A 24193-nucleotide genomic window follows, 5' to 3' on the forward strand; every position below is an offset into this window, starting at 1 on the left:
TGCCAGGCTCTAGGGGAGGGAGGAATGGTAATTAGTGAGACTGTTTAATAAGTATGGAGTTTCTCTCTTCCTTTTATTTGGTGGTACTGGGATTTGAACTTAGGGCCAGGAGCTTGGTAGGCAAGTGCTCTACCATTACCCTAGTCCGAGAGTTTCACTTTTGCAAGACAAAAGAGTTTTGGAGATTGGTTGTAAAACATTGTAAATGTAAATATTACTGAACTATACACATTTGAAAATGGGTAAGACGTTAGATTTTATGTTGAAATGATGATAAAAATGTTCTTGAAATAGGTAACGGTCGGTGATGGTTACATAACATGGCAAATGTAGTTAGTGCCAATGAATGACACACTTGCAATGGTTAAGTGGTAAATTTTATGTGTATTTTGGGATGGTACCAAAATGGTTAATAAAAAATAACACTAAAGAACTGAAAAGGGGCCATCATCATACTTCTTGATGCAGCCATGCTTGTCCCTAGCCCTTGCTAACTCAGGGCTATCCTAGGACATGTGTGTGCAAAGGAGCCATAAACAGTTTTTGCTTTTGTAACCCTATCCACCTGTGGGCAGAAGAAGACAGTCACCTTTTTCTGATGTAGGCCCCCAAATCTACCTATTTGAAAAATCAAGTTCATAATCATAAATGTGATATTAGCCCCACATATTAGCTTTGATTTTTTATTTCACCTGAGGTTTTTTTTTTAACAAGGGAACCAATATTCCATGGAATTTGTTGTAGTTCTAAATACCTAACCATTCATTCGACAAACATTTATTGAACACTGACTTTATGGGGACACTAAGCTGAGCAAACTAACAATAATATAACAATCCCTGTGCTCAAGAGGCTTGCAGCCAGCTGGGAGAGATGAAATTGTCAATAATAAGGACACTAGTGTGTGTCACAGGTGTGGTGAAAATGAACCTCTATTCATGCTCAAAGAGGCTGACAGATATTACAGGCTCAGTGTTGGGCAAATTTCCCATTCACTGTTGATTCATTGTTCATTGTACGAATTCACTGCTTCCTCATTAATTACTTGGCTCCTTGAATTGCCACCAAAATGATCAAAGCCTATAATAATTAAGCCAAGAGCTTAAGTGAGCTCTAATGCCAATTTGAATGATTCTTGTATAGTAAATTGACTATTTCATGCTGGCAAGATAATTTCAAGCTGGTTTTCTGCCTGAAGAATTAGAATTCGTTTTAACTCCCCCATTCAAATGGGGGAAGACAGCTTATTATTATCTTGAGTCAAAATAAAAGTGCCATGAGCAACGAACGATTACCTGAGCATCTGAATTAAATTCTCCAAAACTAAAGAGCCTGGATCTCAATTCCAGTTCTGCTGCTTTTTCCTCTTCTCTCACACAGTTGGCCTTAAGCATTTCCTTGTGCTCCAGCAGGAATTCTATGTTGGCATTTCTATTGCAAAAGAAGAAGGGCATCCTTGTCTGTAACTCTGATTTAGTGAAATAATCGTCAATCAGGAGCTCCAGCCCTCTTCTGGATCATGTGTCAGTACCCTGTGTCTAGCAACCAGAGTGGAGTCTGTGCTTGAAGATAATGCTGAGGAGCATGCAGCTTTTCCAGTTACAATGAGGGAAGGAAATGCTCAAATGTTGCTTTTTAATTTCCATCAGAAGGCATATTCTATTTTTTTCTTTTCCTAATTTTATGCACTTATTAGCATCCAAAGCATGCTTTGATTAAGGAAATGACAGGTGATAGGATAAAATCTACACTTGACAAAAATTAAGGCAGTGAGTACCATTTTAATTCTTTTTTTAGTTTCCAAAACTATCTTTTATTATTATTTTGACTATGAAAGGTTGTAGGGACAAAACTAAATGAAAGTCAGTCTATTCTGTGTAAGTATAACTTCTACCTTTTATATCCACAATGTAAATTATTATTAATAAAAAAAGCCCACCCTAAATCCACAGAAATCATGAGGAAAATTCATCATAAATGAGCTGGACATGGACCCTTAATAGAATAATTCCGCTTGTTTTTAATGACTTACATCTTATCCTGTATAATTTTTTCTCTTTTGTTTACATCTTCAAGATTTTCATCTACATCCTGGGAATACTGGACCAACGTAAGATTCTGCTCTTCCAGCTCTGTGAGGACTTCAAGCAACTCTTCTGGTTCCTTGAAATAAATCTCTGGCTCCTGACCAATAATGGAGAATGCAAGGCTCTTATAAATATGCACATGTGACTTGCCTAGAAGATACAGTGGAGTAAAGGAATACTGTTGTGCTAGCCAGTTTCCATCGCTGTAACAAAGTACCAGAGGTAATCAACTTATATGGAAGAAAGGTTTAGTTTCAGAAGTTTTAGTCCACAGTCATTTGGCCTGGTGTCGTATAGAGGGAGAGAGAGAGGAAAAGGGAGGAGGAGAGGCAGAGAAGAGAGGCCCAAGTCACAATATCCTCTTCAAAAGCATGCCCACGATGACTTAACTTCCTTCCAGTAGGCCTCACCTCCCTTGAATATAGGGTTTGTCACTACCTCCCAATAGTAACACATGCTGGGACCATGGGCCTTTGCGGGGACATTCAAGATCCAAATTCTAGCAACTGTTCTGATTGTGAGAGAGACAGGTGGAAAGTTACACAAGAGCCTCATATAGTTCCAAGTGAGAGCTGGTTGTTAGGAAGAGGACATTTTGGGTTATTGGGGGTGGGGTGAAGAGGAGACACATTAGAGAGGGGAAGAGGAAGGAAGAAAGGAAGAACGTCAGGAAAAGAGAAAGAAGAAAGGAGATACTAAGAGGAAGAAGCAAGGGCAGGAAAAAGGGAACGGGAATAGCAAGAGAAGGAATAGAAGAAAGAAGACAGGAGGCTAAGTCAAGGTATTTTCTCTGTGCCTTTTAATTGTAGTTTCCAAAATGTAAAGAATAAGTTTGTATTACTTTAAGTAAACAATTTTTACAAAGAATACTTGGGTATCAGCATACCTGAGGTAGAAGCAACTTAAATGCCATGGATGGATGAATGGATACAGAAAATGTGACGTGTGTGTGTGTGATATGTACATATATATGTATATATCTACATATATATATAATGGAATATCATTCAGGCTTAAAAAAAGAAAATCTTGTTTTATGCTTGAACATGGAGGACCTTATGCTATGTGAAACAGGCCAATTACAAAAAGACAAATACTATACGGTTCCATTTATATGCAGTATCTAAAGTAGCCAAACTCTTTGAAACAAAAAGTAGACTTATGGTTGCCAGGGGCTGGGGAAGTGGGGAAAGGGAGGTGGTCAGTGAGTACAGAGTTTCAGTTTTGCAAAGTGAAATCATTCTAGAGATCTTGTACACAAAAATGTGTGAATAGTTAACACTATTGTACTGTATACTTAAAATGGCTAAGACAGTAAATTTTATTTTTTTAATTAAAAAAAAATTTTTTTCAGTACTGGGGATTGAGCTCAGGGCCTTGTACTTGCTAGGCTGGAGCTCTACCACTTGAGCCATTCTGCCAGCCCAAGATGTTAAATTTTATGTTATAGATTTTTAGACACTTTTTTTAAAAAAAGGATGACTTGGTAAGGTGTATTATATGTGATAATGGATGTCTTAAAACTTCCTTTTGTATTTCTCTGGTTGGATTTAGGGTGAAGTAAACTCAAAATTAATTTTGCAGAAATAGAAGAGAATTTTGTTTTATGGCTCAGCTACCCAATATATCTCAAACACCAATAAAATGAAGAGCAATCAGAAAGTGGCTATTTTCATTGGAAGACCACAGATGATAAATCTCCCCCAAATTACTGTCTTCTTACAGACATTCATTTTTCATAGATGGTCTGATGACAGGGATGGACTACATAAAGAATTGGAAAACAGTGTCAAAATTTTATTTCCTTCTGGAAAACTTGTGGAATGTTAGGGACAGAAGATTTTAATTTCAAAAGAAGAAATGGACTACTACTTTGACCAGACACAATACTGAAATCAAGAACTACATCTGGTTACCAGAGCAAAGTCGTAGTCATCTTCTAAGAATTCCAAACTGTCTTCTGAGCTGATGCTCTCAGGGCAGCTATAAAAGAAAAAGAGAAAAATGTCTGATTTCTGAGCCATTTGCTGCCAACACATTTCCTTTCCTTTCTAAATTGTCATTTGGGTCCCAATTGTAATACAGTTCCTTTCAATAGCCTGTTTGGTAGCCTCTTATGGAACCGTTCATTGCAGAAACCGGTGGATTCCATGAGAATGCGAAAGAAAATCGGATTTGGTCCCAAACGAGGCTTACCTACGCAGTGAAACCATATGGAAGAATCAACCCATATGGTACTAATTATTTGAGATACATCTCTGCAATAACTTTTTTTTTTTTAAGCAACATATGCCACCTGTTTTGTCAATATCAAACAAGATCAACATATGACTTTGAAATATGATTTTGAAATTTGTGCTCAAAACAACACTTGTACCACAGTCTTCTGAAGCTTTGAGTACAAAACAATATTTGTCTTTTTAAGAGTAGATTTTACTTTTGCAAATAACTTCTGGTCAGCCTGAGAAGATACTGCTAGGCAGATGAGCAATGAGCTATATTCTTAAAGAATAATGAAATGTCTCAGAAGGTGGCTCTGAAAAAAATCCCTCAAGGAAGAGAAATTGAAAGTGACCAGAGTATTACAGCAGCAGGGAGTGGGGAGGGGTGTGAATAAGATGGCTTTTGGTTGATCTAGGTAATTAACACTTTGGTAGAGAGCTGTGAGGTTAGGAAATGTGAGTGAATGAGTGGGGCAAGGGGAGGGAGAAGAATCTAAGATACATGGGGAAAAAGTCATGGGAATCAAGAAGAGAAAGAGCCATTGGGGCAGAGAGAAGAGACAAAGATGACCCACCATTCCTAGTCTGGGAGCCTGAAAGGGAGGTAGTCTTTATAGGAAGGAAAATGGCATGAGAATGGGATGAGAAACAGGCTAATAATAATTTACTTTGCTTGTATTGAGTGCTGCGACAGATTTCCTTCCGGAAGCAGTCCTTTGAGTGATTGGGGATAAGGTACGAGAAAACAGAGGAGGACCATGGTCATGAATGAATTTTTGGGAAACATTGCTTGGGCAGCTTTTTTTTTTTTTTTTTTAATGTAGCTTAGGCTGAGCTGGAATTCACTCTCTCTCTATATATATATATAGCACAGGTTGGCCTTGAACTTGCCTTGGGCTCCCAAGTGCTAATATTACAGATGTGCACCACCATGCCTGGCTTGGACAGCATTTGATACCACTGTCCACCCCTCTTTTCACTTAGATTCAGAGATACTGTTTTCTAATCAATATCTTCCCACTTCTCCGAGACTCATGGATCTTTTGGGGATCCCCTTTTACATAAATGCCTGTTGTCTCTCTCAGCTCTCTGCCTCTCTCAGTGGGCCCATTCTTTTGGGGTGACCTTGTCCTCCCACATGGATACAACCACTGCTGACATACCAATGTCTTCCATGTCACAATTTCTCTTTTTTTCAGTGTCCATTCTCCAAATGGACATCAATATTCACCTGGCTGTCCCATAGTGAGCTAAAACTAACACATCCCAAACCCCAGTCTTCTATTCCTCTTCCTCTTCAGGCCTACTCTTCTCACTATGCTTCCAGCATCCTTGAACGAAGGGCATATGCCTAGTTGCTACTGGAAGGCTGGCGTTACCATTCTCTTTTCCAGATGCCTTCCTCAGTCTTCACGTCAGCCTTTGGAAGTTCTGCCACTGCCACTTCCCTGATGTCTTCCACAGCCTTTCCTTCTTCATTCCCACAGCTGCCATCTGGCTTAGTTCATTCTTCTCATTTGAATTGTGACAATAGACCTCTCTACCTCTCTACTTTTGTCCCCCACCATTTGATTCTCTAAAATACTGCTACATTCATCTTTCTAAGATGTAAATTGATGGGATCTCTGCCATATGCTTAAAATCCTCAGTGGCTTTCTGGGGCTCTTGGGACAAAGCACAGAATCCTTAGGATGGCATCCTCACTCACCTGCTTGAAATGCAGTACCCACTCACCTCTTGAGCCTCTTCACCTTTCATCCTGTGCCCCAGCCATTCTGAAGAGTCAGGTTCTGTCACCTCTGTGTCACAAAGCCCTCTCTCCCAGAGCTTGTCCTCATTTACATCCCCTCCAGCTTAGAACCACCTGTTCTGGAGAGCACTCGTGGTCCTGCCCTGACCCCAACCCCTTTCCTCTCTTCTGAGTTAAGGGCCTTACCTTGGCAGCCTGTGGTCCTCTGAGCTTATGCTTCCAATACCATTACCACATCTGTTGTGACTGATAACTTCCTGCCTGTCTTCCTCCCCAGACAGTAAGCCCCTTGAAGGCAAAGATTTGTCTTCTATTTATTGTTGGGGCCTGAGGACACTCAATACTATTTGTTGAATGAATAAAAAAGACTCAGAGTAGTGAGAGGGGGAAAGAGACTTTTGAGAAAGGGAATGTGGGGGTCTGCTTGCTATTGTGTGCGTCTAAATACAGAAAGGCATTTGACAAAATTCAACACTTAGATGAAAACTCTCAGAAAAAACTGGAATAGAGGGGAATTTTCTCAACTCAATGGAATAGATCCATCTACAGAAATCCTACAGCTAACATTACAATTAATGATAAAGTACTGGTGTCTGTTCCCTCTACTCTTACTCAACATAGGAAGTTCTACCCACTGCAATAAGGTAAGAAAAGGCATACAGATCAGAAGGAAAAAGTAAAACTGTCCCTATTTGCAGATGACCTGGTGGTCTACATACAAAGTCCAAAGGACAATCTTTATTTATTTTTTTATAATTTTTATTTTTTTATTATTCATATGTGCATACAATGCTTGGGTCATTTCTCCCCTCTGCCCCCAACCCCTCCCTTACCACCCACACCGCCCCCTCCCTCTGCCCCCTTATCCCCTCGATACCCTGCAGAAACTATTTTGCCCTTATCTCTAATTTTGTTGAAGAGAGAGTATAAGCAATAATAGGAAGGAACAAGGGTTTTTGCTGGTTGAGATAAGGATAGCTATACAGGGAGTTGACTTGCATTAATTTCCTGTGCGTGTGTGTTACCTTCTAGGTTAATTCTTTTTGATCTAACCTTTTCTCTAGTTCCTGGTCCCCTTCTCCTATTGGCCTCAGTTGCTTTTAAGGTATCTGCTTTAGTGTCTCTGCGTTGAGGGCAACAAATGCTAGCTAATTTTTAAGGTGTCTTACCTATCCTTATATCTCCCTTGTGTGCTCTTGCTTTTATCTTGTGATCAAATTCAATCCCCTCGTTGTGTTTGCCCTTGATCTAATGTCTGCATATGAGAGAGAACATACGATTTTTCGTCTTTTGGACCAGGCTAACCTCACTCAGAATGATGTTCTCCAATTCCATCCATTTACCAGCGAATGATAACATTTCATTCTTCTTCATGGCTGCATAAAATTCCATTGTGTATAGATACCACATTTTCTTGATCCATTCGTCAGTAGTGGGGCATCTTGGCTATTTCCTTAACATGGCTTTTGTGAATAGTGCTGCAATAAACATGGGTGTGCAGGTGCCTCTGGAGTAACCTGTGTCACAGTCTTTTGGGTATATCCCCAAAGAGTGGTATTGCTGGATCAAATGGTAGATCAATGTTTAGCTTTTTAAGTAGCCTCCAAATTTTTTTCCAGAGTGGTTGTACTAGTTTACATTCCCACCAACAGTGTAAGAGCGCCCCTTTCTCCCTGCATCCTCGCCAACACCTGTTGTTGGTGGTGTTGCTAATAATGGCTATTCTAACAGGGGTGAGGTGGAATCTTAGCGTGGTTTTAATTTGCATTTCCTTTATTGCTAGAGATGGTGAGCATTTTTTCATGTTTTTCGGCCATTTGAATTTCTTCTTTTGAGAAAGTTCTGCTTAGTTCACTTGAACATTTCTTTATTGGTTCATTAGTTTTGGGAGAATTTAGTTTTTTAAGTTCTCTATATATTCTGGTTATCAGTCCTTTGTCTGATGTATAGCTGGTAAATATTTTCTCCCACTCTGTGGGTGTTCTCTTCAGTTTAGAGACCATTTCTTTTGATGAGCAGAAGCTTTTTAGTTTTATGAAGTCCCATTTCTACTTAGTTGTTCTGCTGCTAGGGTTCCATTGAGAAAGTTCTTACCTGTACCTACTAACTCCAGAGTATTTCCTACTCTTTCCTGTATCAACTTTAGAGTTTGGGGTCTGATATTAAGATCCTTGATCCATTTTGAGTTAATATTGGTATAGGGTGATATACATGGATCTAGTTTCAGTTTTTTGCAGACTGCTAACCAGTTTTCCCAGCAGTTTTTGTTGAAAAGGCTGCTTTTTCTCCATCATATATTTTTAGCGCCTTTGTCAAAGACAAGTTGGTTATAGTTGTGTGGCTTCATATCTGGGTCCTCTATTCTGTTCCACTGGTCTTCATGTCTGTTTTTGTGCCAGTACCATGCTGTTTTTATTGTTATTGCTTTGTAATATAGTTTGAAGTCAAGTATTGTGATACCTCCAGCATTGTTCTTTTGACTGAGTATTGCCTTGGCTGTTCGTGGCCTCTTGTGTTTCCATATAAATTTGATGGTAGATTTTTCAATCTCTTTAATGAATGTCATTGGAATTTTGATGGGAATTGCATTAAACATGTAGATTACTTTTGGGAGTATAGACATTTTTTACTATGTTGATTCTACCAATCCATGAGCATGGGAGATCTCTCCACTTTCTATAGTCTTCCTCAATCTCTTTCTTCAGAAGTTTATAGTTTTCCTTGTAGAGGTCATTCACATCTTTTGTTAGGTTTACACCTAGGTATTTGATTTTTTTTGAGGCTATTGTAAATGGAATTGTTTTCATATATTCTTTTTCAGTTTGTTCATTATTAGTGTATAGAAATGCTAATGATTTTTCTATGTTGATTTTATATCCTGCTACCTTGCTGTAGCTATTGATGGTGTCTAGGAGCTTCTGAGTAGAGTTTTTTGGGTCTTGAAAGTATAGGATCATGTCATTTGCAAATAGGGATATTTTGACAGTTTCTTTACCTATTTGTATTCCTTTTATTCCTTCTTCTTGCCTAATTTCTCTGGCTAGGAATTCCAGTACTATGTTGAATAGAAGTGGAGATAGTGGGCATCCTTGTCTGGTTCCTGATTTTAGAGGGAATGTTTTCAGTTTTTCTCTGTTAAGTATAATGCTGGCTGTAGGTTTGCAAAGGACAATCTTTAAACACAAAACACAACCCTGGAACTAGTAAGTTCAGCATGATCAGAGAACACAAGATAAAAATAAATCAATCCCACTGGGAATGGTGGCAATCCCAGAACTTGGAGAGCGGAGGTAGGAGAACCATGCGTTTAAGACCAGCCTAGGCTACAGAGAGTTTGAGGCCAGAATGGGCTACATAAAGAGATGCTGTCTCAAAAATCAAAACAGATCAAAACAAATAAACATCCATTGCATTTGTATATATTAGCTTTGACTCCCAGGGCATCAAATTAAAAATACAATACTGTTCACAATTGCTGAAAAAGAAAAATACAGAAAAACATTCTAGTGTAAATCTAACAAAACATGTAGAAGACTTGCATAGTAAAAACTACAAAAAACTGAAGAAAAGACACACAGTGTTCATGGAACAGAAGAGACAACATTATAAAGATGTCAATTCTCCCCAAATTAGTACAGATTTTTGATAGTCTAGGGCTCTAACAAAGTACCACAAATAGGGTGGCTTAAAACAAGAGAAATTTATCCACTCACAGTTCTGGAGGCCAGAAGTCCAAACTCAGAGTTTCAGCTGGGCCAGGGGAAGAATCTGCCGAAGCTTCTCTTAGCTTCTTGTGTTGCTGACATTCTTGGACACAGGCTTGTAGATACTTCACTCGTCTCTGCTTCTGTGTTCACATGCCATTCTCCCTTGTCTGTGACTCTCCTCTTCTTATGAGGAAGCCAGTCACATTGTATTAAGGGTCCTCATCTTGATTTACATGTGCAATGATCTTTTTTCCCAAGAAGGTTACATTTGCAGTTGCCATGGGTTAGGAGTTCAATACATATTTCAACCCATAATGAGGTTAAACATGATTTTGATCATAATTCCAGAAAGATGTTTCATAGATATACATAATATTTTAAAATTTATAAGGAAAGCCAAAGAAACTAGAGTAGCTACCACAGTTTGGAAAAAGAATATGATGTGAGAAGAAGCAGTCTACCTGATTTCAAGACTAACAGTTACAGTAATCAAGATCACGAGGAGGGACAGACTAACAGATCAGAACAGAAAAATCCAGAAATAGGTCCAAACAAATGCGCTTAACTGATTTTTGACAAAGGTACAAAGGCAATTCAATGGAAGAATCCACTTCCAAATGCTGCAAGAACAATTGACGTCTACAGGTAAAAAGCAAACCCCAGACCTCACACTGTATACAAAAATAGAAATGGGTCAACTTTTAGGGGTTAAACTTTTAGGGAAGAAATGCAGAACAAAAGAATCATGGCCAAAGAATTTTAGAATTGACATCAAAAGTATGATCCATTTTTTGTAAAGTGATAAATTGGATTTCATAAAAATCAAAACTTTCAGAAGTTTTACAAAAGACTGTTAAGATTGATGAAAGGGCTATCTATAGATTAGGAAAAAAATATTCTCAATCCACACATCCTCAAAGGACTAGTATCTAATATATAAAGAATTCTCAAGTTTTTAACAGTAAAACCAAATGAACCAAAATGATGTGGTTAGAAAATGAGTGAAAGACATGAACATTTCACCAGAGGCTACAAAGATGCAACCAGCACCTAAAAAAGATGCTCAAGACCTTTTTGCTGCTAGCGAAATGCAAATTAAAAAGCACAGTAAGATATCACTACACACCTGCCAGAATAGTTCAAATAAAAAATACTGAGACCATCAAATGCTGATGAGAATTTGGAGCAATCAGATCACTCACAGACTTGTGCTGGGAATGGAAAATGGTACAAGCCACTCTGGGAAACAATTTGTTGCTTTCTTTAAAAAGTTAAGCATGTATCTACCATCCAGCCTGGTTTTGCACTCTACACATTTATCCCAGAGAAATGAAAGCTATGTTCCCACAGAAAGTTCATATGTAATAAACTTATAGCAACTTTACCCTTATAGCCCCAAACTGGAAACATCTAGATGTTCTTCTTCAATGGGTGAATAATTTAAAGTGTAGTGTGTCTATAAGATACAATATACTACTCAGTAATAAAAAGAACCAATTATTCACAGACCCAACAACTTGGATGGCTCTCCAGAGAATTATGCTTCATAAAAGACCCAGAAGCTTACATATTCGAATAATTCTATTTATATGACATTCTTGAAAAGATAAAACCATAGATATGGAGAACAGATTAGTAGTTGGCAGGGGAAGAAAGAAGGTGGTGTGGCTATCCAAGGGGAATATGAAGAATCCTATGGTGACATTTTGGATTTGATTGTGTCCATGTCATTGTCCTGGCTGTTGCTTTGGACTGCATTTTTGCAAGACATGACCATTGAGGGAAACTGGGTCAAGGATACATGGGATCTGTCTGCATTATTTCTTAGAACTGCATGAAAGTCTAATTTAAAAAATAGTGATGGCTAAATGCCACAGAAGTAGAGCAACCCGAAGGCACCTAAGTTGAGAGCCAAGTGTCCTGTGGCTCAGAGTGATTGTTGTAGACACCTTGGTGCTGGCTCAGAGCCCTTCTCAGGGATAGTCCACAAGGCCCAGGTGCTGATATATTTTCTTAAAATTCTCTTGGGGTAGCCAGAGTTGAGGGTGAGCAATTTATGAAATGAGTACAAATGAATTACCAATTAAGTAAGGGAAGAAGCAAACAAAAATAAAAATGCTGTATTGCCCCATGGCAGCAATTTTGAATGATGTGGTGAAATTGCAAACATACAAGTTAGCAGAGTAGTTTAACGAGCCACATAACAGTGGATTCTGAGAGAGGAAGATCCCAGATGCAGGGAGCTGGCAGTTTCTTTGACAAGCCTGCCCTTGTCAAAGAATGCCAGAGAGCCTGGTCACCTCAGCAGCCCATAGAAACAGCACCACTGATGCCAGTGTCTGTTACAACAGGTGTGGAGACACAGCCTCCATGTTGGTTTTCTAAAAACCACAGTTTCCAAGAGAGTGGATTAAGTATGCACTGTACCTGAACAGGGATGATTTTGTAGGTTCTACATTCAGGGTGATCTTCTTGTGTGTCTTTCCTATTCAAAATGTCCATGTGAGGTCCATACCATTGATGATAGTAGAAGGAAAAGAAAAATGTGTAATTAAAAATGAGTCCCAGGCCAGGCACTGGTGGCTCACACCTGTAATCCTACTACTCAGGAGGCAGAGATCAGGAGGATCACAGTTTGAGGCCAGCCCAGGCAAAATGAAAGCAAGACCCTATCTCAAAAATACCCAACACAGCTGGCAGAGTGGCTCAAGTGGTAGAATGCCTGCTTAGCAAGAGTGAGGCCCTGAGTTCAAACCCCAGTCCTGATCTGCCCCCCCTGAAAAATGAACCCAACACACACACACACACAAAAGAACTGGAGTCGTTACTCAAATGGTAGAGTGCCTGCCTAGCAAAAGCATGAAGCCCTGAGTGCAAATCCCAGTACTGAAAAAAAAGAGTCCTGGTAAGTAAGTAGAGGTATCCATTTTTCTGCACAGATACGACCATTACTTTTTTAAAATATAATTTTATTACCAGAATGATAATCACAGGGAAAGCAGAGCTCTTTTATTCTACTAAAACTGGGCTCCAAGCATAAGTATAAAACCAAAAGCACAGTGGCTAGGATGGAGGGGGCATGAATTGTCAGAAGTAGGATGCAACTACTGAAAATCATAAATCATGGACAAAAATTAGAAAATACGTGTCATGGTTCTATTTTTGCCTGATATATATATCTATCTGCATCTCTGTGTAATATGTAAGTGTATATGTACGTATATATCTATATAAATACATACAGACAAACACATTTCTAATCACAGGTTTAAAAAAAAATCAAGGGAGAAATTAAAAATGGCATGTACTTCCACCATGACCCCTTGGGAAGAGACCTATCATTACCATGTAACAAGGCACCTGTGACCTTGCTTCCCTCATACCATGTGTACTTCTTCCTCCATATCAAGGTTTGGGCCCAGCTCTAAAAAATGGTCAAAATTGGCTTTGAATCTCTTCATCCACTGGCCTCCAGGGTCCCCCCTGCCCCAGGTCATGCTAGCCCCTTTATGGTTCCCAATCAGTATTCCTGCCATTCTGTCTTGTCGTCACAGTGTGCCTCATTCTTCCCACCTATCAAGCTCATACTCATTCTTCAACACCTAGCTGCAACGTGGCCTTGCCTATAAAGACACCTAGATGTGTCAGCAGAGATACAGATTAAGCTTTTGTTCCCAGAGCCCTCACTGCCTATCCCTGTCTGTCACTTGCTCCATTGTCACATACAGCTCTGGGGTACAGAGCAGTGTTCAATTCATCTTTGTGTACTTTAGTTCTTAAGAAGTGCCCAAAATACTGAGTGAGTGAAAAATGGAAAAAGAAAAAAAATGGATGAAGGACCCTATACTATTATAATACCGTTTTAGCTTTTAAGGTGATACCTGCACACATATTACTAGAAATACTCTTAATACTCTTAAATTGAGTTACACCTGTACTCAAGATTTTAAAGGGAAAAGAACATTGCTGTCACCACCCACTCCCTTTACCCTCCCTCCCACCCCACACTCCAGATTCCCCAATAGGCAAAGTAATATGTCATGTAATTGTCAGTTGACCTCCTGAGTTAAAAAGATACCCACTTTTCAATCAACTGGTGTAATGCACAAGGTATCAGCTCCTTCCACTGTCATTTCTGTGCAGCAAACTATACCATGGAGCTTTACCCTGATGACTAAATATACCTGCTGCTTAAATAGGAAAAAGATTCCCAAGATGCTGCCTGTATTGAGAGGTGGGGACATATCATAAACTCAGATGACTTACAGGATGGGGCAAGCACAGAGGGGACAGTGTCTGGCAGGGACGAAGGCCGCCCAACAGGGCGGACTCCTCTCCCAGGGAGAAGGTTCCTGGCTTGGGCCTAGGCTTCAGGTCTTAAGAGATTTTGAGGGAAGATAGAAATCCAGCTGTTTTTCTGACATCTGCTGATTTTTAAGTGTTGGCTATCCAGTCCAACAATGTTAAAACACTGGAGCCAAATCCCTGGCCTGCAGCTCTGACGGAGTGTGGAGCAAGGAGGCTGTTCTACTTGAAGGGGATGGTAGTGTTGAAGGAACTCTCAGAGTTGCCTGTTTTTCCCAAGAGTGACTTTCCTGAGTTACTTGGGAATGGCAGTCACTTGGACCAGGCCTGTCATTAGCAGAAGGAAGGCCTGAATCAGAGGAAAGAAGGGTCAAGCTAGGCAGGACCCAAGGCCATCTGGTGTTTATTCAGGGGATGATTCTTGCTGATTTGGACACTTCTCTGAGTTTTGTGATAACACAAGAAGACAATGGAACTACTGACTACCCAGGATTAGGGGGGGTGTAATATGGCACCGCCTATTTTGCAGGTGAGCTTGTAGGTCGTCCTCTACCTTGAGGTAGACACATTCTCTGGTTTTCCTTTGGGGAGTGAAGTCACACATCTCTGCTTTTACCTTGGCTCCCTCTTCCGGTAGAATAGTCATCTGAAACTGACGTCTTCTCGGACTCGTCAGCAATGCTGCCTTTTTTACTTGAACCTAATAAGCTTTCTACAAATGGAAAATAAAGAGATGGGATAGAGTGGGGGGTGGCATTTCTGAGAATGAGAGCTTTGTCTCATAGCAAGACAAGTTATTGTCAAAACTTCCAGGGACAGATGGAGACTTGGTAACCAGCAAACTTGTTCTGCAAATGGCAAGGGTTGGTTTCTGGCATAGGGAGAATGGACTTCTGAGAACCCAAGAGGTTTCCATTTCTGACATCAGTCTGTCATAACCCCCGAAATCCCAATCATAGCTATTGATACTTCTCATCTAAGAGACCTACTATATCCCTAGCATCCTCTATTTAGATGAGAAGTCTAGGAGAATGAAGTCTTAATTGTTTGCAAATTCTTCTGTATTTTCCTTCCCATTTTTCCCTCTCTTGTTCAACACATTATTTTTTTTAGCAGTACTGGGGATTGAACTCGGGGCATCATGCTTCTAGTTAAGTGCTCTACCACTTGAGCCCCTTCCCCAGTGCTTTTGCTTTTTGTTGTGTTTCTCAGATAGGTTCTCACACTTTTGCCTGGGGCCAGCATCAGACCATGATTCTCCTACCTCCACCTCCTGAGTAGCTGGGACCACAGGCAGTACACCACCACACCCAGTCCTATTTATTCAATGCCTTATAGTGAGCTTTAACCAAGTGTCATTGCTCTGATCAATACTTTATAAGACATGCTATAACTGACACTTGGAGTAGCAAAAGACAGAGCAAAATGAGTAGTGTGCTGGGAAGTGGTTAACAACCAGCCAATTCCTTACCAATTTCTGTGGTGCAAATGCTCATTTCTCAGCTGGGATCCACCCGGAGTCCCTGTCTTTTCATGGCTCCTGGACACTCTCTCCAGGCAGTAAGCTGAGACCATCAGAGTGCTCACCTCATTGGTTTCCCCTCTCTGTGCTTCATGTCCAATGTCTGAAAACTCTTATTTCTTATGTTTATCCAGTTTTTCAGAATTTTTTTCAGGCATGAGGTAAGTCTGGTCCTCAATGTTGCTGAAGATGCAAGTCTTCCACTTTGATTTGTGGTTCCACTTTGATCATTTATGAAATTGCTTCTATGATGTGATCTATTTCTGATCCATTGAGTTGACCCCTCATGCTAGTACCATACTATTCTGATTACTGAAATGGTGTGACAATACTTTATATAACATGTTAAAGGATCAGTAACTCTTCCCATTAACCTTCTTAATTTAGACCTATTTATCTTTCTAGATAAGCCTCAGAATCATTGTGCAAAGTTCTCTGCACTCCAACATGATTCCCACACATTCATTTCAGGGAAATTGGTAACTTTACAATATCAATCTTCCTATCTGAAAGCATGACCTACTTTTCTATTTATCAGACTTCCAGATCACACACATTACGGTTATTGTTGTTTTCCTGGGTTCAATTTTTCTTAAGTATTTTTGTTACTAAGTTAGTTATTTGAGGACAATATCTTGGGTTAATAAAGTACAATTGACTTTGTATCCATTGATTTTATAGATGCCTTTAATAATATTAAATCATTTTTGAGATTTTTTTAGGGAGGATTTCTATACTATCATATCATCTCCAAATAACATAGTTCTCTTTCTTCTACATTTATATGTATAGCTTTCTACATATATATAGCTTTATAGCTGAAATTTACCTGAACTTCCAAATTAATAGTATATAATAACAAGTAGTGGAAATCTTTGTTCAGGTTTTGTTTTTTAAAATTTTGACTATTTAAATAAATAACAAACATTGAGGCAGAATATTTTAGAATTGGGGATATTTACTTAACTGAAATTAAGAATATTTGACTTACTTGGTAATATTTTTGGGAGACTGGGATTATTTTTTGATGCCTGTGCTCTTTTTTGTGTTTGCTGGATTTGCCATTGTTTTGGAGACAATTTCATCAGAAAAATTCCATATTGCATGTACTCCTTAAGAAGGAATTCTGTTTTTGCTATTTCACTTCAAAAGAAACAAGTATATGGTTAGGGGTGTCTGTGTGAAAGCATATTCACTAAAATACTTTACTAAACTAATTCTCTTGTTTATGTATTTGAGTAACAATGAACTTATAAAATTGTAAGTATGACCATAAAATATAGGCTTCAATAAAATATGAGAAGAAAGAAATCCATAGGAATGTTATCTGAATAAACCATGCCCAATGATATGTACACATAGATAGGCTGGTAATAGTTTTACTCTGCTTACTTATTTCTGTGAGAAATATAATATTTTATTAAGTTTTAGACACAAGGAAAAATTAGTAGTAAAGGATAGTACTTATGAAAGCGGAAGTGAAGATACTAATCCTTCATGAAGACCTACTATGTGTGAGGTAATTTACAAACTGCACTACAGGCATGATTTCATCCACAACACAGCACTTACAGGTAGGTATTCTTATTCCCATCTTTTAGAAGTAGAAATGGATGACTTACAAAGTCTTCTCTCTAGTACATGGCAGAGCCAAGTGTTCAAACCTGCATTTGACTGACTCTGATGCCCCAATTCTTGCTGACAATACCTGGAGACTTGGTTGAGTTTAACTCAACCATGCTACAAAATGGACCCACAAGGAATGTCCAAAATATGGCAGGGGAGCTCATCTTTCTGAGTCTTCCTTTAACAGATCTTCACCCATACTCTTCTTGCTATCAAATCGTATCAACATGCTTAGCCTTCAGTCCTTTATCTGTTGGAACCTTCCTTCAGCCCTGGTGTGAGAGGGGCGTTCAAGGGTCAGCAAACAGCTGCCTCATGCTTCAGTAGCTGGAAATGATGGAAGGCCCTCTTGCTACTACTGCTTTAGTTTTTTATCGGATTCCTCTCAGATGTGCCACAATGAACGTGGGATGGCATGACTTCCATGCAAAGGCTTCTGAAGAAGGTCTCTTTCCCGTTGTAAACAGGTATCTTCCTTGAGCCATCTAACCTATAAAGGGGATGAGGACCTGCTTCTCAGGCTCTGACACAAACTTGTGTCCCACTAGCTTTTGCAACTTTCTAAGATGCTGTAACACATAAGCAACAAGCAAGTTCTCTGCCAAGACTATTTGGTTAGGTGTTACCAGGTGGCCACTGTGCAGAACTTTAAATAGACACAGAGTCCACTGCTCTGGTTCTGCAAATACTCTTTAAATGGATAGAAACTTCTAGTTACAGGATGAGGGAGGGAAGGGAATTCTCTGTCTTGGAGGACCTTCAATTTCAGGCTTCTAAAATAGAGGAGGTCACGGTAGCCAGGATCAATTTGAAACATATTATTTTGGGTCATGTAATTATTGTCCCAAGATGGTGACAGAAGCTTTTTAGATATTTAAAATTGGTTTAAGTAAGTTTCCTAGACCACAGATGAAGGGAATATACAGGTTTGAAAAAGAGTGGCAGATGGTACAATAATGTAAATTCCACTTCCTACTCCTGTAATTTTTCTCATTATAGAGCTTAATAGCAATGTGAGATTCTACGAAGTAGAAGTATAATTATAAAAAACACTGTCAATAATAATTGTAAAGTGAATCCCAATTTCAGAGATTAAAATGTGGGGCAAAATGTATCTTAAGTAAAACGGGACACTGTAAAATTAATTTATTGTTCACTCCTAAAATTGGTTTGATTCTTTTCAACTAATTTCTTTGCTTCTGTAGCTACAAGACAAACAACCTTTCCACACCAAAGCCATGTACTGATACTCAGGCAGGAACAATCCTCGATTAACAGGTTGCTTATTTTAAAATCTATTCATACTTATAAAATCATCAGCTAATAAAGATTATTCCCATTTAGGTCTTGCAGGGCATGAACAGGTCTTTGTGGGATATGGAACTTGGCTGATGAAAAAATGGCGCCCTACCCTCACCTTTTCACTGCTTGCACCTCCATGCTGGCTTTCTTTAGTTCTGCTGTCACTTGGAGTTTGTTGATAGTCTCTTGTGCTGCACTGAAAAGTTAACAGAGACTTATTAGTTTTTCTTTTGTGTTGTGTTGTGCTGTGTTTTGAAAAACTGAAACAAAGAGTGAGGAAAGGGATTTGGCCAGAATGAAGACACTGACATTTTAAGGGCATCTACAGATCTCTGGTCATTTTCTCGAAGGAACTCTTCAAAGGCCATTGCATCGTCTTGGAGCTTTTTTTCTGCTTTTCTAAGTTGACTTTCCTTTGTCACTATGCAGTTTTCAAGCTTTTTAATCATGTTTTTTTTGGTTGACAGAGCATACTAGGAATATTGAAAATAAAAGTGCAACAAGAATATTATTACATTTCTAGTACATTCCAACAAAATAAGAGCAAAATAAGTTGCTCCAGGTACTTACTTTCTTTTGGGCTAGAAGTAATAGTATGCACAAATCGTGGGGCAATGGCCCAGCCTTTATTTCATGAAGGAATGTTACTTTGAGGGATAGGTAGAAAGGAGGTGAAGTTCTTTCTCTTTTATGAGGGGACTCTATTATTCCAAAATGTCTGTGCCCCCAGGCATCAAAAATAGCTACATAGCTCTTCAAAGAGCATGGCTGTCTGTTATCAGCAGTGTATTACTTTCCACTTCTTTCTGGGCATGAGGCACCTGGGCTGTCTTCAGTCAGGAAATCTACTAGCTTCTCCTCCAGTAAGAAAGGCCAACAGAGAAGGCAGTTTCTACTCCACCCTTTACAAGAGCTGTTTACAAGAGGCCTGTTTTGATCCCCAAGTACAAATTTAATTGTCCACCTATATTTTTTAGTACAGAATATAAGAATCCACTTGGGTTTTTAATGACACGTGTGAAAAATAACGCCACATACATTATAATGTGCATGAATTTAAAATACAGAAGTGAAACCCAGGTGTGGTGGTACACACTTATAATCCCAGCACTCAGGAGGCAGAGGCAGGAGGATCACAAGTTTGAGGCCAGCATAGGCTACACAGTGAGACCCTTCTAAATAAATAAAATAAAATAATAAATAAAATACAGAAATGAGATAATTTTAGGAAATTATAACCAATAATTGGACCCTCCTAGATTATAACAAAAATATTTTATCTATTATTCTTTGTCAAGTATTTATTGAGTGCCTGTTTTAAGTGGTGTGAATAGGGTGGTGAACAACATAAACATGATTGCTTTTATGGAGTGTCCACTCCAGTAGGGGAAGAGTTGATAAAAAGGGAATAGGTTATCAGTGGGCAAGGGCAGAGGATTGTTATTATGAGTAGAACAGCCAATGAAAATCTTTCTAATATGGCAAGGGGCACACATGGCTGTGAGTAATAATTTATTAATTATTCATTTCTGACCCAGAAATCTGATGTCTTCTACTAAAACGATGAAACCATAGAAGACTAGTTTCTTAACTTGCAAGTTCAGTAGTGTTTCAGATCCTTCACAGTTCCTGAGCTCTTTTGGTTTTTTTCCCCAGCAGTACCGGGGTCTAAACTCAGGGCTCTACCAGTTGAGCCATACCTCGAGCCCTCTTTCACAGTTCTTGACATTAAGTCTTTTGCATTTCCATATAAAACTTCTAACCAACCTGACAATTTCTACAAGGCAGATTGCTGGTATTTGTGTTGTGACTGTATTAAATCCTAGACCAATCTGAAACTAAGTGACATTTAACAATATTGAGTCTTCAGATCAATGAACATGACACATTTCTCCATTTCTTTAGATCTTTAATTTTTCTGAGCAGTTCTGTAAGTTTTAGGGTACATCTGTTTTGCATATTTTGTAATATTATCCCCCAATATTTTATGCCTTTGATGCTTTTGTAAGCAGTTTTGCTTTTAAAATTTCTTATTTTTCATTGCCAAGTATATAAAAATACAATTTATTTTAATAAATTGACTTTGCATCTAGTGTTTTTGCTAAACGTATTGGTTCTAATAGCTTTCCAATAACTTTCTCCAGATATTAGGGTTTTCTACAGAGAAAGATCATATTTTTTATAAATTAATACACTTTTAAATCTTTCTTTCCAATCTGGATGTCACTCATTTCTTTTTCTTGTCTTATCACACAGACTAGGACCTTAAGAAAAATGGTGAATAGAAGTGGTGGAATAAAGAAAAGAATTCTGTCTTTGCCCATTAAATATATGATGTTAGTCATAAGTTTTTGCAGATGCCCTTTGATCAAATTAAGGAAGTTCCCTCCTTCTGCTTTGCTGAGTTTCTATTAAGAATGAATTTGGATATAGGCAAATTCTTTTTTTATATCAATTGAGATTATCACATCTTTCCATTTTTAATCTTTTGATGTGTATTTTATTGATTCATTTAAAAATGTTAAATTACTTTTATATAATAGGATAATCCCCAATTGGTCACAATGTATTATCATTTATGTGTATTATTTGATTTGATTTGTTAAATTTTGTTCGGCATGCTTGAATTTGTGTCCATGAGGGAACTTTTCTTCTACTGCCTTAACTGGTTTTTTTATTTACTTTTTTCTTTGTAGTACTGGGGTTTGAACTCAGGGCCTTGTGCTTGCTAGTCAGGCACTCTGCCACTTGAGCCACTCTGCCAGCCATCCTTAACTAGTTTTGATACCAGAGTTATATTGGTCTCATAGTATGAGTTGGAAGCATTTCCTTTTCTGATTCAATTTTCTTTAATGATGTATATAAAGTTAGAATGATTTCTTCTTTAACTGTTTAGTAAATTTTTTTTGCAGTTATATATATATATTTTATTTTATCATTCATATGTGCATACAATGCTTGGGTCATTTCTCCGCCCCCCCACCCCCTCCCTTACCACACACCCTGACCCTTCCCCTCCCCCCCACCCCTCAATACCCGGCAGAAACTATTTTGCCCTTATTTCTAATTTTGTTGAAGAGAGAGTATAAGCAGTAATAGGAGGGAACAAGAGTTTTTGCTGGTTGAGATAAGGATAGCTATACAGTGAGTTGACTCACATTAATTTCCTGTGCATATGTGTTATATTCTAGGTTAATTCTTCTTTATCTAACCTTTTCTCTAGTTCCTGGTCCCCTTCTCCTATTGGCCTTAGTTGCTTTTAAGGTATCTGCTTTAGTTTCTCTGCATTGAGGGCAACAAATGCTAGCTAATTTTTAAGGTGTCTTACCTATCCTCATATCTCCTTTGTGTGCTCTCACTTTTATCTTGTGATCAAAGTCCAATCCCCTTGTTGTGCTTGCCCTTGATCTAATGTCCATATGAGGGAAAACATACGATTTATGGTCTTTTGGGCCAGGCTAACCTCACTCAGAATGATGTTCTCCATTCCATCCATTTACCAGCAAATTATAACATTTCGTTCTTCTTCATGGCTGCATAAAATTCCATTGTGTATAGATACCACATTTTCTTAATCCATTCGTCAGTAGTGGGGCATCTTGGTTGTTTCCTTAACGTGGCTATTGTGAATAGTGCTGCAATAAACATGGGTGTGCAGGTGCCTCTGGAGTAACCTGTGTCACAGTCTTTTGGGTATATCCCCAAGAGTGGTATTGCTGGATCAATGTTTAGCTTTTTAAGTAGCCTCCAAATTTTTTTCCAGAGTGGTTGTACAAGTTTACATTCCCACCAACAGTGTAAGAGGGTTCCTTTTGCCCCACATCCTTGCCAACACCTATTGTTGGTGGTGTTGCTAATGATGGCTATTCTAACAGGGGTGAGGTGGAATCTTAGTGTGGTTTTAATTTGCATTTCCTCTACTGCTAGAGATGGTGAGCATTTTTTCATGTGTCTTTTGGCCATTTGATTTTTTTCTTTTGAAAAAGTTCTGTTTAGTTCACTTGCCCATTTCTTTATTGGTTCATTAGTTTTAGGAGAATTTAGTTTTTTAAGTTCCCTACATATTCTGGTTATCAGTCCTTTGTCTGATGTATAGCTGGCAAATATTTTCTCCCACTCTGTAGGTGTTCTCTTCAGTTTAGAGATCATTTCTTTTGTTGAGCAGAAGCTTTTTAGTTTTATGAGGTCCCATTTATCTATGCTATCTCTTAGTTGCTGTGCTGCTAGGGTTCCATTGAGAAAGTTCTTACCTATACCTACTAATTCCAGAGTATTTCCTACTCTTTCCTGTATCAACTTTAGAGTTTGGGGTCTGATATTAAGATCCTTGATCCATTTTGAGTTAATGTTGGTATAGGGTGATATAGTTTTTTGCAGACTGCTAACCAGTTTTCCCAGCAGTTTTTGTTGAAGAGGTTGTCTTTTCTCCATCGTATATTTTTAGCACCTTTGTCAAAGACAAGTTGGTTATAGTTATGGGCTTCATATCTGGGTCCTCTATTCTGTTCCACTGGTCTTCATGTCTGTTTTTGGCCAGTACCATGCTATTTTTATTATTATTGGTTTGTAATATAGTTTGAAGTCAGGTATTGTGATACCTCCAGCATTGTTCTTTTGACTGAGTATTGCTTTGGCTGTTTGTGGCCTCTTGTGTTTCCATATAAATTTAACGATAGCTTTTTCAATCTCTTTAATGAATGTCATTGGAATTTTGATGGGAATTGCATTAAATGTGTAGATTACTTTTGGGAGTATAGACATTTTTACTATGTTGATTCTACCAATCCATGAGCATGGGAGATCTCTCCACTTTCTAGTCTTCCTCAGTCTTTCTTCAGAAGTTTATAGTTTTCCTTGTAGAGTTCGTTCACATCCTTTGTTAGGTTTACACCTAGGTATTTGATTTTTTTGAGGCTGTTGTAAATGGAATTGTTTTCATATATTCTTTTTCAGGGTATTCATTATTAGTGTATAGAAATGCTAATGATTTTTCCACGTTGATTTTGTATCCTGCTACCTTGCTATAGCTATTGATGGTGTCTAGGAGCTTCTGAGTAGAGTTTTTTGAGTTTTTAAAGTACAGGATCATGTCATCTGCAAATAGGGATAGTTTGACAGTTTCTTTACCTATTTGTATTCCTTTTATTCCTTCTTATTGCCTAATTGCTCTGGCTAGGAATTCCAGTACTATGTTGAATAGGAGTGGAGATAGTGGGCATCCTTGTCTGGTTCCTGATTTTAGAGGGAATGGTTTCAGTTTTTCTCCGTTAAGTATAATGCTGACTGTAGGTTTGTCATACATAGCTTTTATAATGTTGAGGTACTTTCCTTCTATTCCTAGTTTTCTTAGAGCTTTTATCATGAAATGGTATTGGATCTTATCAATGGCTTTTTCTGCATCTATTGAGATGATCAAGTGGTTTTTGTCTTTGCTTCTGTTAATGTGGTTTATTACATTTATTGATTTTCGTATGTTGACCCACCCCTGCATTCTTGGGATGAAGCCTTCTTGGTCGTGGTGAATAATCTTTTTGATGTTTTGTTGAATTTGGTTTGCCATTATTTTGTTGAGGATTTTTGCATCAATGTTCATTAAGGAGATTGGCCTATAGTTCTCCTTTTTGGAGGTGTCTTTGCCTGGTGTTGGGATAAGTGTAATACTGGCTTCGTAA

The 24193-nt window shown here is 38.5% G+C and overlaps 1 protein-coding gene across 1 annotated transcript in view; it reads right to left on the minus strand.

Moving 5' to 3' along the window:
- Ccdc38 (coiled-coil domain containing 38) overlaps window positions 1-24193 on the minus strand; it is a 60598-nt gene that overhangs the window by 16147 nt on the left and 20258 nt on the right. The window contains exons 6-13 of the mRNA XM_074084165.1: window positions 18831-18994; window positions 18637-18717; window positions 16585-16736; window positions 14688-14783; window positions 12194-12251; window positions 4004-4070; window positions 2033-2184; window positions 1296-1431 (exon numbers count right to left, since the gene is read on the minus strand). Of these exons, the coding sequence (XP_073940266.1) occupies window positions 1296-1431; window positions 2033-2184; window positions 4004-4070; window positions 12194-12251; window positions 14688-14783; window positions 16585-16736; window positions 18637-18717; window positions 18831-18994 (906 nt within the window). The remainder of the gene's footprint in view (window positions 1-1295; window positions 1432-2032; window positions 2185-4003; window positions 4071-12193; window positions 12252-14687; window positions 14784-16584; window positions 16737-18636; window positions 18718-18830; window positions 18995-24193) is intronic.

This window comes from Castor canadensis, chromosome 8, assembly GCF_047511655.1.
Source record: "Castor canadensis chromosome 8, mCasCan1.hap1v2, whole genome shotgun sequence".
Classification (NCBI taxonomy): Eukaryota; Metazoa; Chordata; class Mammalia; order Rodentia; family Castoridae; genus Castor; species Castor canadensis.